At 41.5% G+C, this 14,686-nt stretch overlaps 1 protein-coding gene across 5 annotated transcripts in view; it reads right to left on the bottom strand.

The window, feature by feature from the left end:
* Window positions 1–14,686, bottom strand: part of aplp2 (amyloid beta (A4) precursor-like protein 2) — a 54,424-nt gene that overhangs the window by 2,202 nt on the left and 37,536 nt on the right. For 2 of the 5 annotated variants that reach the window (XM_067595308.1, XM_067595304.1), the window contains 10 exons: window positions 13,083–13,216; window positions 12,133–12,207; window positions 11,640–11,798; window positions 10,501–10,629; window positions 6,977–7,076; window positions 6,005–6,178; window positions 5,304–5,339; window positions 3,232–3,314; window positions 1,992–2,069; window positions 273–428 (listed from right to left, as the gene is read on the bottom strand). In XM_067595308.1, the coding sequence (XP_067451409.1) occupies window positions 273–428; window positions 1,992–2,069; window positions 3,232–3,314; window positions 5,304–5,339; window positions 6,005–6,178; window positions 6,977–7,076; window positions 10,501–10,629; window positions 11,640–11,798; window positions 12,133–12,207; window positions 13,083–13,216 (1,124 nt within the window). The remainder of the gene's footprint in view (window positions 1–272; window positions 429–1,991; window positions 2,070–3,231; window positions 3,315–5,303; window positions 5,340–6,004; window positions 6,179–6,976; window positions 7,077–10,500; window positions 10,630–11,639; window positions 11,799–12,132; window positions 12,208–13,082; window positions 13,217–14,686) is intronic. The other 3 variants (XM_067595306.1, XM_067595305.1, XM_067595307.1) reach the window with 3 other exon arrangements.

Raw genomic sequence — 14,686 nt, 5'->3', positions numbered from 1 at the left:
TCACTATGGCTGACCTCGACAAGAGCGGGACGAATTAACAGCTCCTCTCAAGACGGCATAACATGCTGTGTGTGTCGTATGCAAATACTGCAGGGATAATAACTTAATTTGCCTTGCATTTACCCCACATGCCATTTACATAAAACATGATAATTTAATCTAAATCTGACACTTGGTATAAGATGGACAGCAGTTCATTGAGAGTACTTGTGTATGCGGTTTACACTCTCTGTCCAAATCTCCACGCTATGCAGCAAATAACAATATCTTACCTCCACAATGCCATGACTGATGGTGCCATATTGCCTCTTCCTCAAAAGCACCAGACTGATGACAATTACAGTTGCTATGGCCACTGCGATCACCAGCAAGCCAATCAGTGCGCTGCTCCCGAAGCTGAAGTCCTCTCCCAGGGGGCGGTAGGACTCCTAACAGGAAGAACGGGTGAGAGGAGGACAGAGAGAGCAACAGTGAGGAGACGAGACATGCAAACACATCCGACCACTGCAGCAACAAACAGACACAATGAAGTTGTTTTGGCTGCAGTAATAAAGACATTATACAGACAGTAGTAGACAGTAGTTTAGTTACTTTGTTTATGCTAGATACACATTTAAATTGTTGTTATCATGCTGTTAAATAATAATCTTGAATAAAATTCCCCTCCAGCCATCTAAAAAGTATGAATCATTTAAAGGAAAATTCCAGTATTTGTCAACCTGGTACTTATTCTCATATTTTTGTCCATTATAAGTATTGATCATGATTACATTTTCCTCACCAGAGATTTAGGAAATGCAGCAGTTGGAGCAACGACTCCCCAGAAAACTTGAGTCTCCTTTAATCGTATAGGTTACACACTGTCTACTTGTGTTTGCTGCTACTTCTCCAGCATGCACACAACCTAAATCGAGAGTCTGGCAGTACAGCAGCGGCTAAGTTTGACCAGGAGGTGGATCTGCTATGCTGTGCAGCTTTCTCCAATAGCTACAGGCATTTCCAAGACAATACTAGATGTGTTTACTTTCATTTGGACTCAAAGACAATATTGTTGAGGATGATTTCTGTTAATTTTACGTTTTTGTAGTTGGCTCACACTCATTGCCCCGATCAATATTGTTCTTGCTGGAGTCTGTGTTTCCAAATCTCTATAGCGGAGGCGGTGAGTAAATTGTTTTCATGATCAATAGTTATAATAATAGATATGAGAATAGCATCCAGGTTGACACATATCAAAATTTCCCTGTGAAATTGTGAATGAATGAAATTGGATTCTTAATTAAAAAAATATAACCTTTATCCTTAAAAATCACTTTTAAATGGAGTGATGAAGCAGCTGGAGGAGAACGTACATGTCGAGTTACACAAACACTCTCATGTTATTTTATAAAAACCAGAGTGAAGCAGGGACAACATCCCTTTTGGGCAGAGGATTGGACATGATTGACTTGTGACTAGTGTGTACACATGCATAAAATGTGTCTTTGTGGAAAAGATTGTGTAATATCTTGGCCAATTCGGTATATACACACAACCACAGTCACCTACGCTCATCTTCACAATGTAATCTGGCACATATGACACGAACTAATCATATGTAGACAGCCACGGGGGAGTTATTTTCTGCTCATTCTTACACATAAACTGAGAGCACTCAGTTTGTGTGGATTCACATTCATCATATGAACTCAGATTTTTTTGATGTGTACATTCAGATACATTCACATAACAAACATGCATCCATGCAGAAATAACCAAAACGTATTAGCCTGAACAGAAAACTTTAAAAAAAAACAACAAAAAAAAACAAGAGAGGGGATTTGGGGTCTGTTCCAACGGTGTGATTCTTTAAATTTTTTAATTTTCGCAGTTATCAGCTGCAGAACTGGTATTTTTGCACGCTACAACACTCCCTACCTCTTTCATCTTCTCCCCACTACTGATAACTACAGTTCCCCAGAGAGCCCTGTGGAGGGCGCCGCTATACTCACCAGCTCATCATCATGCATAACGCTGACTCTCTCTGCACTGTAAACCACTTCTTTAACATCCAGAGACTCATCAATCACCTGTCAGACACAGACAGGGGAGCCCAGGTTACACTCACCACAATGTGTGTGTGAGATTGTGTGTGTGTGTGTGTGTGTGTGTGAGAGAGACAGATAGAAAGAGAGCGATAGGCAGGTGGAGAGCAAGAGGGTGTGAATGTGCAGCGAAGTAAACTGGAAGGAATTATCTGTATTTGGGTGATGATACACTTGGAGCTGTCTCGTACAAACTGGAAGGAGAGAGGGTGAGGGTTTGCAAGCATCAACAACAGACTCTCTTCTAGGCACACAGTTAACATGTCTTTCTAAACAGACTGTCAGCCACTCATTACAGAGAGCTCTAATCTGAAGAAGAAGAAGAAGAAGAAGAAGCACTGTGAGTGGAAGTGGGTGTGTTCGGGAGGCAGAAACAAAATCTGCTGTTTGTAGAGACAGAGCAGTCCAGAGTCGGTTTCTCACAAAAGATAATCAAAATAGAGACATTTAGGCGTCGCCACCATTTGTGATTTTGTTAACCTCAGATTGCTCCGTCTTAGAAAACTAGCATTTCCAAAAAAAAAAAAGAAACATGCATGCAAAAAAAAAACGAAACAAAAAAACTTGCATCATGACTCATATTCACACACACACACAAATACGCAGCTTTGCAGTTGGTGTTGGATTAGCATGCAAAACACATTACACATTCAGCAGCCAAGCATCGTTTGAAAAATCCACAAGGAGGAATGGTCTGTCTGGCAAAGAAAAGTAGCATGCGATGACTGCCTAACAACGTGTGGAGTTGATCTGAATGAGTGTCGGTTGGCAGAGGGACACGCAAATAGCCCAGTGTGAGTTAGCTGTAACTATGACAACATAGTTACTGGAATAATCTGACTCATTAAAAGCTGAACTTAAGAGAGCCATGTGAAAGCGCTATACTGTATGTACCCATTAATTTCAATCATCAGCACATTTGCCTCGGTCTGAGGTTGTGGTAGTGAAGTGAAACTGTCAAGACAGTTGTCTGTTATAGAATATTTAACGCTGCAAACACAATTTAAAATCCTAAAAGAATTTCCTCTGTGTTTTTTTTTTTTTTGCTTTAACAGTGCTGCTCTCAGTTCATGTGTTGAGCAAGTTAGAGAGTTAAATATGCTCTGAGACACAAACAGAATGATAAAAGTCATAATGAAGCTCTTACCACATTGTCGCTGATCTTGGGTTTGCTGTTGATGATTCTCTCCTCAGCACCTATCAGACCGTCTAAACCAGACATGGCGGAGCCTGTGAGGAGGTGAAGGAGCGCGGGTCAATAAGAGCGGAGCAGCGTGAACAAACAAACAAACAAACAGGGATGGTGGTATTGATGGTGGACAGCTGCACACAGATATCCAGCTCTTTTTCGTCACAACTGTCGCCTCAGTCTCCTCAGTGCACTGGTGACAACAAAGCCCTTTCTTCCATTCAGCACAGTGTGAGCACTGTGAAGCCGACATGACACTGACCTTACATTTTCTACAAAGCCCTCTCAAAGTGGTGTTTTGCATAAAGCTGAGATGTCTCTGTAAACATCCAGTTACGTGCACTGACTCACTAAATCAAAGCCCTCTAAATAATTATGACTCATCCTGGCATTTTGCATCCTTCAGTTATCTCCGATTTCATGGTCAAAACTATGAATCACTGAAGTTCCTCATCTAAAAATCCTTCATAGTCCCTTGAGATTTTAACAGATGATTAGTAAGTAAGTGGCTAAGACAAAAAACTGGGCCAGAGTGTCAAATATGCATGTTAGACCGATGGTTTTGAAATAGGCACAGGATCTATTAATACACACACCAGATATTTCATGAATTAATCAAGAACCGAGAGGAGAGCGAGCAAGTGAGGCAGTCAGGGCAGGGTCCTGAACAATGCACAGCAGCAACGAGTCTGGTGTAGGCTTATTGTCTGCTGCTGATGCTGCAAGTCAGCCAATACCAAACGCTTAAGATTAGCACAATTGCCTTTGGATTAAGGGAGGAACAATGATGCGTTTTTACAGGCCTCACTCAGCAGAAGTGACATCAGAAACTCTGGCATGTTATCAGATGGTACTGCAGGGTGCACATAGTGCACAGCCAGTCACAACAACACACAAAACAATAGCAGTGACCTCTATGTGAGCAATGTGACCTCATCTGCATGGGTTGACCGAGCGCTGAAACAATAAGTCCATTAATCGATTAGTCAATCGGCAGATGGTTGGCGACAATTTTGGCCATTGATAGGTCATTTATCAAGCAAAAATGCCAAACATTTGCTGGTTTTACCTACAGAAATGTGAGGATTTGCAGATTTTTCTTTCTTTTGGATAATCTAAATTGAATTATTTCACTTTTCCTGGCATTTTATAGACTGAAATATTGTAGATTTACTTGGAAAAAATGGACAGATTAATGAATAATGAAAATAATCCTTAGTTGCAGCATTACTATAGGTTTGACAAGTAAAACACAAAATCAACAGCAAATACAGGGGGACAAACTTCTCTGGAAAAATACAACAGGGGAGGTTCAGCATCCACTTAAAAAAAAAAAAAAAAATCAATATATAATTTTGATTCAACAATTAGTGGAACATGTTTAGTTCATTCAATTTAAAGAGTGAGATCACAAGGTTAAGCCCAGATCAGACAACACAGGTAACTACATCCTTGTCTCAGGTCTTGGAGGACAAATTAGGCCAATTTAGATTGGGTTGTGGGTCAGCAGCGGAAACACTGAGCCTCAGACAAGGCCACTAAATCACACAGCTCCTATCAGGAAGAGGGCGACTGATGAAGGGAATGAGTACGTGGGCGGGGGGAATAATTAAGCAAGGTGCTTTGACTAATGTACTGAGTAAGGGATGGCAGCAGACACATGACTGAAGAGTCTCTCTACGAGGGGAGGTGGCTGTGACCTATCTCTCGTCAGGACGTCAAAGCCACAGACTTCGCTATTCAGCATGAGGTGATAATCATATTATGATAAAAGGCCAGGCATAGGAGCAACTGAGACCCAACCACGTAGCCTAAGTGAGTCATCAAAAAAAAGGAGAAAATTAACCACCAGATGGCTTCTGATAAAATAGCAGCAATGGTGGGAGAGAGAGGATCCCAAACTGCACCAAAGGATAAGGAAAAGCAGAACAGAGGAACAAAATATTAGATGGGAATGGCTTGGGAGATGAGGAGAGGAGAAGGGGAGGAGGGGGGGAGCGAGAAAAACAAGACGCAGCAGAGGCACCAACCTTTCTTGAAGGCACGTGGGGAGTCTGATAGATCGCCTTGGCATTAGAAATGAGCAACAGAAAAAAGAAGAATAGAAAAGGGGGAGGAGAGAAGAGAGAAAACTTAGGTGAGCAGAGAAAAGGCAGGATTATCAATCTGTGTTAATTGATTAGGAAAAGAGTCCAGCAGGGAAGTGTCTGAAAATAAATTCGAGAGATAACCAAACTTAAAAAACTTCAAGCCATTTCAAAATTGGCTAGCTGTGTCTAAGCCCTCTGGGGTGTTGGCATGTATAATAAATGTTACTTGGGGATTTATTTTTGTGAGGTAATTTGCCTTCCATTTTCCTGAAAGCGTTCCATCCATCACTCTTTTGTCTCCTTGAGGATTCAATCCTTTGTTTGGCACAAATGTGACCAAAAAGAGAATCATAACTGTCACATTTTTGTTCCTAAGCCTTTGGCCCCAGCTCAGCACCAAAGCCTGAGGCTTTGTGCATTTATCTGAACTTCAGTGGTGCTGCGTTGAAGGCTAGGCCACAGGGAACTGTGCAGGCGCAGATAGTCCATACCCATGGCTATTCTCCCTCACTGTGCAACAGTTCTGGTGTGCTTTGTCACCAATGTCCTTCAGAAAGTGTGTATGGCCTATTGTTCTCCACACAGCCACTGTGACGCTCATTATTCTGCCTGTGACTGTTTCTGAGGCTGGAGCTGCTCACCCTCTGGCTCTGAACGGGACCCCAAGGATGTGACCTGGAAGGGCCTGTAAGGTTTGCCCTCGGACATGGGGACTTCCACACTCTCCTCTGACGACACGGTGACATCTGGCTGTGATTCAGAGATAGACGACAGGAACTGGTCCATGTCAGCTTTCTGCTCCTGGAGTAGCTCATCTGTAATAAAGAGCAAATGAGTATGAGACATCCTGGCATATGCTAACACCTGCCAACCTGGGACACGGCAGCAATGTGCAAAATGAGGGTTTCTCCAATTACTGTTAACTGATTTTCCCAACAATCACAGAGCTGCTGCTGCAAGACACATCTGCTCCCATTTCTGCTAACTACCAATTAGTATTTTTCTGAGAGCTATTTTCCATGTAAATCCACACATCTCCCAACAGGATGCAGCATGGTGAAAGCTGTGACCCAGTTCTGTCACTGCACCCGCCCCACTTTAATCTGTGCTGCAACACCATGCTATGGTTTCCTTAATGAACCAAAGGAGACAAAAGACAATAATAAAATGTACCGGACATTGACTGCCTAAAACTGTACCACTGGAGATTGAAACATCCCAAATACAGTTTCCAGCTTTAGATCTAATTGTAAAAATGAGAGCTGGTGAGCTGAGGCCCTTAGAAACAGAGAGTAGCAGCTGTATTAAATTCCCCTTCACAAATTCATACCGAGAAACAGACAGCATGTTTCTCTCTGTCTCTGATAACTGGTTTACAGACCGTGTCTACTGGTCTACTCCTATATTTGTGTTTCCCTTTACGCAAGATGTCAGCTTGCACCAGATATAAGAAAAACAATCCACTGAGGGCACAGAGGAAATGTGATGTATTGGCTTCATCTGTCTGGCACATGTGCAGATTCCATCACTGTTTTCATTTCACTTCGTTGTTATTACAGCACACAATCCGTCCTCCAAGATGCCCAAAGGGCCTCTGACAGAACATGACTCACCAATTTCATCCTGAATCTCCTCGGCCACATACGGTACTTTGTAGAGCAGAGATAGACTCTGGTTCATTCTCTCCTCGATCACACGCAGATGGGTCATCACCTGGAGTTGAGGAAAAAAAAAAAAAAAAGACAAAATGACAAATAAATCCTGTTGTATTTTTATGATGACATCAAAGTGAAAATGTTCCCCCTGAATGGAGATGTGTTTTATTCTCAGCATCTCGGATGATTCTCTACAGAGGATTCATTGTTTTGTCTGTGAAATGCCATAAAAAAAATGGACAAATTCCCATCGTGAGCTCCCAAAGCCCAAAGTGTTGTCTTCCAATTGCTTCTGAACAACACTTAAAAGCACAATGGGATTCAGTTTATAATGATGTAAGATAGACAAAAGCTGAAAAACCTTGCATTGGTGAAGCAGGGAATGTTTTGATAAAATACTTTGTAAATGATAAATCACTCATTAAAATTGTTGGTGATTCATTTCACGGTGTTCCACAAATCCATTAATTGAATAATTGATTCAACCCTAATCCAGTGATAACCAATTACAGAGTGATTTGTGAACTATTAGTATACGATTTTCATTCTAATAGTATTTATTTAAAAGCTAACATTAATAAACCAGAAAATGAACCCTTATCCTAGAAAATCCCCCTGAAATTCGCTCTTGAGTTTATTGTCACTGGAGAGGTTATACATTTTGTCACCTAATAGCATCACAGATTACAGTATTGGCTTTCCTGTTTTGAAATATGCACAGAGACACTGTGTCACGCAGGAGAAACATGGTGCTGACTTGAGATAAAGCATGTGAGAGGATTAAAATTTGTCTTCAGAAACAGGTGTCAACAGGAAGAGAAGATACAGGAGACAGAAGAAGAAGTTGAAGATGAATTACATCTGTATTTACATGCAACAAGTTGTGTGTTTGATCACTGTTTGTTTGATCTAGTTAGTTAGCCAGTAGCCATCTTACAAAATGATACCATCACAACATTATCAGTTGTTACAGATCATTTAGTGATGTTTTATCCCAGAAGGCATCAATCAGTGTAACCAACAAACAGACAATTTTAACTAGAAGAGCGGACTCAGTAGAGGGCAGATCTCTGCTAGGTGTGTACAGACAAGATGGAGGTAAAAATAACAAAAATGGGGATTTATTCATCTCTAATTGTGCCTAACTTTAGTGGATAGTAACATATGGTATTAATCTGCAGATGCTCTGGTTCAAGATGAGACCAAACTTTTCTATGGATGTCAGTTTTTGAGCCATAACAAAGGCCAAAATGTGGACTCCGACAGACTAAGTAAGCCCTATTTTTAGCCTTGCTGATTGCTGGAAATACCTTTTGCTATGATGTAATGTAAAATGGAGAGGGCTGCTGAAAAGACGAAAGTTTAAGCTTTACAATATGCTCATAAGGAATGTTAATATTTATCTGAACTTCTGCCATTGACAGTCAGCAGTCGAGTTTTTCAAAAATTGTGAATCACCGCAACCACAAGAGCTCCTTGAGCATACAGTCATAAATGTGCACAAAAAATATTAGGCCTGGTGGGTCCAGTAGTTTGCGAGATTAGCTGTGGACAGATATACACACACACACACACACACGGACACATGCACACACAAGACTAAACACATGATCCCCTCCAGGCTTACGCTTGGCGGAGATATTAAATGACTACACAGTACAAATTTTAGGACAGACAGCTAACTGTTCTCTGCCCAGAATATAAATATACTGACAGAAGAGAGTTGTTTATGTTCACAAATTTAAACAGAACTGTCACAGAAATGGCAGAAATGTGCCTTCTGGTAGAGAGCTCACTCACTCACAGCCAGCCAACGTGCAGACATAAAACAAGTTGCTGCATGTAATATTCAAATCAGTGTTGAAGCCCTGAAGTGTCTTGACAGGATCTACTGCTTGTCAGTCCCAATGATCACGACAAAACAAAACCAACAAAAAAATAGACTGTTTTGATCGACTAGACACAAAACTTTGTGTATTCTAAAAATTCTCCAGTCACTTTCACTGTATTCATTTTTTACCAGAAATTTAATGTTTAGAAAAGAGAACTATTTCCAAATTTCTGCTGCCAAAGTGTTTGGCAGAATATGAAAAGCTACCAGCCACTGACAAAGCTGGCCAGCTCTTGGCAGGTAACTGGTGTTTATTTCCCAGTATGATGACTGACTGTTTTCATCTTCTAACACATGGCTGCAGTGCACCAGAGCCAGCAACAGATGGCAATAAAGCACCTTTCCCATTAAAGGCACGGCTGCAGCTCCTGTGACACCTTCCTGTTGATGTTTGACAAACAATCCTCATTATGAAGATTACACGTCCCAATGTTGGTATAGAGATTTCGACGCATCAAGCAACTTCACCTAAGCTTGACAGGTGAGGCTTTTATCAAAAAAAAAAAGAAAAAAGAGTATAACCTTGATCCTAGAACATCACATAACCCAGTTATATAAAGCACAGCAAGCCTTTCCCTATTTACAATGGATTCTTTTGTAATACATCTCTAAGTCACATGTCACGTCCACAAACAAGGAGAGCCTGCTAAATCAGACAATGCAGATTTCAAGTCTGGCTGGGTGAAGAAATACAGAGCATGCAGACTTGACAAATAAACACTGCGAGAGCAAAACAATACAGATTGGCTTCCCATGACTGAGCACAAAGGCTCGCCGCCTCCCAGATCCTACGATTCATCTAAATAGTAACCCTCCGGTTCCTTTTTTTCCCCTCCTCACTATGTTGTTTCATCCATCTGCTGTGTTATCTTTAATGGTGGAGGATAACTATAAATGGTGTCGAAGGGCACTGACACATATGCAAGTGCATCTAACAGAAGAGCTTCCAGCCAAATCCCTGTGCAGCAGCTCAGAGTCCAGCATTACACAAGACCTGCGCAATGTTAATCTTCGGCTGAGGCTTAAGTGAATGAAACACCCCTCCGTCCCTCCCTCCCTCTCTCCCTCCCTCCGTCAGACAAGCCTACTCACTCCTCCTGGGCTTCAACTCAGAGAAACATGCACTCTTCTACCTCCTACACACTTAGAAACAGGGCAGAGAGGAGCAGCCTGAGACATCATTATCCCTCCCCTGTCTGAGCACAAATAGGCAAGAGTGTGAGATCTCCAAGTGGCTCTTTGAGAGGTTTCAGATTTACTGACACAGCTTCTAATAAAGTACGTCGTCATTGCCAAAACTAGTTGAGGAAGGATGCAAGACCTCGAAGTATTGGCAGGCACCAATTAACTAATTTGAAGAATTGATGAATCACTTAAGTCTGAGATAATTTAATCTAACAAAAATGCCAACTTCTCCAGCTTCTCAAATGGGATTTGCTTCATTTCTCTGTTTTATATATTTGTAAATTGAGTATTCGAGGGGTTTTGTCTGTTGATCGGATAACACAAGTATCATGAAGACATCACCTTGGGCTCTGGGAGCTTGTAATGGACACTGATCGGTCATAATCAGCAGGATACAAACACTGACCTGTGACTTCATCTGAGCAGCCTTCTCAGGATCAACAGCCAGGACGTGCTGGTAGTGGCGGATGGTGTGCTGGCGGTCCTTGTTCTCAGCGCGGACGTACCGTCTCAGGGCCTGCAGGATGCGGTGAGGCTGAGGGGGACACGCAATAGGAGGAAGAGGGGTGGTTTGAAGTGTTGGATGGTAAAACAAGGCCTTTAAACATTTAAGTGTATATTGATGTAATATTCCCGCCTCATGTGGACATCACTGATGCAACAGCAATTTCTTCCCTTATTCTAATTTTATAGGCACCACTCTGTAAATTGTAAATTGTTGTTATTATCATCTTAAAAAATATAATTTAAGCTTTTTTATTCAGAAAATTTAGTTTTCATCAGCCTCGAGTTTATTGGATTTTAATGATGAAACTTATTTGCTGTTATTAGACATAAGCACACACTGTGATCTCTTTCTGCCAACTTGTTATAACTGAGCAGAAACACGACAAGAACGTTGCTGTCAAATGTGAAGTGCAAAAAAATTCAATGCATGTAACATGACATAAAATAATTTGTAAGCACCTCCTGAAATAGCATCGCACCACAGATGATGCAATTACCAACGCTGGCGGTGTAACAGAAGCACGATAAGGAATTACTACTCTCGGTTTGGGCAACATTATTCCACATGAAATGGGTACAAAATAAAAATATTTAATGAATTCATTTTTCAGTAACAAGTCCAACACTGCTGGTTAGAGAAACAACCAGCACCTTGCAACAGGGTGCCAAACTGTGTGCTGGCAAAAGGATCAAAAGACTATTAGATAAGAGGAATTAAAAAAAAAAACTGACACAGGGATTATAGCTGTAGGTTCAAATGTGATTGACTTTGTACTCATGGAGGATTTTGGGATGTGTGTTTTTCTGGCTACAGTAATCCATTCTCCTCATGATGAATTGAAAGTTGGCAGAGGGTCTTTTGACAGGATATGAGATTAGCCACAGGCCATAAGTAGTGTGAGGCTGAGTGTGGTCTGACAGAAATGTGTGTGTTAATGTGTTTGCACATCGACTGAGGGAGGAAAAAGCAATAGACAGATTGGAGAGACGTGAGGAGAGGATAAAAGATGCTCTCAGAGGCCGGTGTGTGGTGTTTACCCTGGGGGGGTCAGCCTGCAGGGCAGCCAGATAGTTCTCCAGGGCCAGACGGCGCCGGTCATTCAACATGGCCTCTACCCGGGCGAGGTGAGTCTCCACCAGCTGCTGCTTCTCACTGGCTGCCTCTTCCTCTAAGGACTCCACCATGGCTTGGAAGTGCTATAAACAAAAGTATATGCATATAAAAATGTATATGTACCTAAAACAGTGGGAGCTTTCAACTTCTACTTAAAAAAATAGAAGGAAAAAATACAGCTCTCTGTTTCACATGTCGCCTCTCAGGCTTGTCAGGGGAGTTAGGGACTCATTTAGAAGTCTCCCCATTCAGACGGTGCCCTAATTTAGCCTTAGAGTGATAAAGATAGAGCGGTCAGGGAAAAGGGATCTTTGATGGCACAGGGAATGAGGGACCCAGGGCCTGTAAGCTGTCATATCTCACCTAAACAAAGGGACAAAGGGGGGGGATTCCCAGTAGGAAGGATCAGTGTCTTACCTGGATCAATGTCTGCCTCTCAGCCTTGGGCAGGTTCTTAGCCTGGCGATCAGCCTCTTCCCACTCCTTTCTTACCTGGAGTGACAGAGACAAAGAGAGAGAATAGGAAATGAAGCGAGATGCAAGGTGGGCCAATTGTTATAAAAAACATGAGGGTCACAAGTTTGACCCCAGAAACAACTGAGGTGTGCCAAAACAAGTGCCCCGTTGAAATGTCCGCAAAGTCTCTACTGTCAGCTGTGAACTTGAAAAACTGCCAAAAGTTTGGGGTCAGTGAACCGTTAAGTATGACCTTGCTCCTTGCTTTATTCTTGCTTTCAAATTTTCAAGTTTTAAGAACATTTGCGAAGTTTGTGAATCAACTGACTTGCACATTTTTTTTGTCCCTGAATCCTCTCATGAGGCTCGGCTCACTCTCACTGAAACTATACAAATATAATACTTATTCTTATTTGAAAAAATAAATCCTATTTTCCAACATTTTTTTTCACTTTTTTTGAAAAAAAAAGAGCAAAACCAGCATCACAGTTACTGAGAAAGACTGATTCAAATACTTTTCTGACTCATCCTCATCATACAGTCTATGAACCCAACTGCCTGTCTTTATCTATAGGTCTTTCTTAATGAGAGGAATCAAGAAGGGACAACAGCTGTCACCTCATCAGTGCCCTAAATAATTATCATGTTATCATGTTTATCACGATACATAATTCTGTGAGGATAATCCTGCTTTGTTTTATATCTTTTGGCTTGAAAAACAGCCATTAAGCAAGTACTAAAAGTTTGTTCCATGACAGATTTGAGCTGCTTTAAAAGCCTTTGATATACAAGTATTGATCAATACCACAAATAATGTATATAACAGTCATATTTTGTGACTGAGCAGTAAAAACCCTACTTACTGCCTCTTTAATCAGAGACTGGCGCCCTGACAGGACCCGGTAACTCACCCTCTCCATGCGGTTACGGTGCCTGATCTCCAGCTGCTCCTTGGCTCTCTGGAAGCGACTGTGCTCCTTGTCATCAGCCGGGGTCTCAAAGTAGATGTCCACATCATCGGTGGGCTGAGGAGTGGGAGGCATGGCTGCGAATTCAAAAACAGATGGTGAGCGGACAGACACGCAATCTGGACAACTAGGCAGACAGAGAGACACGGACAGAGAGACAGACAGGTTGGCTGATCCACGCGGACACAGGTAGGCAGAAAAAACAAAGAGACACAACTGGGCACAGAGAGAAAGAGAGATGAAAGTGGAATGCAGATTGAAGCTGGACAAAAATCCTCACAGAGGCACTCCTCTCATAGGCGTTCCTCTACCCTCGGTAAGTCGGATAAATTTAAGAGAATCTGACAGTCTTTCCTTTCGCATTCCTTTTATCTTCCCATCGGCTTTCTGCTGACAGGTCGCATCTCAAACTCTAATGGAAATATCTCCATGTTTGACGGCCCGGGTCATCTGAGGGGGAGAGGCCAGAGGGCTCTGTTCTGGGTTCCTCGGTATACACTCACGCAGGACTCACTCCCTGCATCGCTGCAACTAGCAATAATAATAACGCTGCGGGCTCGTAAACAGGAAGAAACCTCATCGTTTCACCCCACCATCAAAAAACAGGAGGCAAAGGTTAACGGATAAACGCATATTTTCCGCTCTGAACTGCTTCAGCTCCTAACATCATTTTATTTTTTAAAATGCAAAAGAAAAATCCAATTGGTCATGGTCATGAACTGTGTTTGAACTGATGAAAAGTGAAGTCTTTGTTAGGTGTACAGAAATGGGGCTTGCTGACATGTGCTGGTGGGGTTCTTGCAATAGTAGTGGCAGCGCTCAGTGTGCAAACAGACAGGTTGTTGTTGACAGCAAACAGACAAACATGAACAAATGGCAGGAGTGAACACTGGCAGTCAAACAAAGAAGACAGAAAAATCAGAAAAAAAAGCGTGTTTGAAGATGACATGCATATGAATGAACACTACATTAAGAAGAAAGAGGACGACTTGTGAAGTAAAAATATGACATATTGTCATTTTTTTTTGGATTTGGGGATTTTCTAATGAAATTTTAACTTTACTTTTGTATTCCAATTAAGGATGTGCTTGTAAGGTCCTAGAATACAGGAAATTACAGTAGGGCTGGGTATTGTTTGTTCAATATTAATACTAATATCATACCTGAGTTTTGGTACCAATTCCAAAAACATGTCTTACTTTAAGTAAAATAAAGATGTGTTTCTAAAAAGCCTTTTTTCAATTAACAAAAGAAACTGAACTTTACAAATGTTCAACATTGTCTAAACACAAGCAGCCTTACAAGTTTGTTGCTTAAACAAAATTGGGAAAATTATGATTTAAATCAGAAAATTTTGAGCAAGCAAGCAAGCGTTCAATGCCAGCTTTCTGTACTTGACAGTTTTTGATGATTTTTATTTAAGACAAATTTCGGTTGGTACCAAAAAGTATTGAGGTTTGATACCCAGCTCTAAGTGACAGGAAGTGCACTGGTTGACACATGATAATGAAATGAACAGTAATCAATAAATAATACATGTCTTTGTG

Source organism: Thunnus thynnus, chromosome 7 (assembly GCF_963924715.1).
Source record: "Thunnus thynnus chromosome 7, fThuThy2.1, whole genome shotgun sequence".
NCBI classification, from domain to species: domain Eukaryota; kingdom Metazoa; phylum Chordata; class Actinopteri; order Scombriformes; family Scombridae; genus Thunnus; species Thunnus thynnus.
The sequence above is the reverse complement of the archived record's forward strand: the minus strand, read 5'-3'. Positions and strand labels throughout refer to the sequence as shown.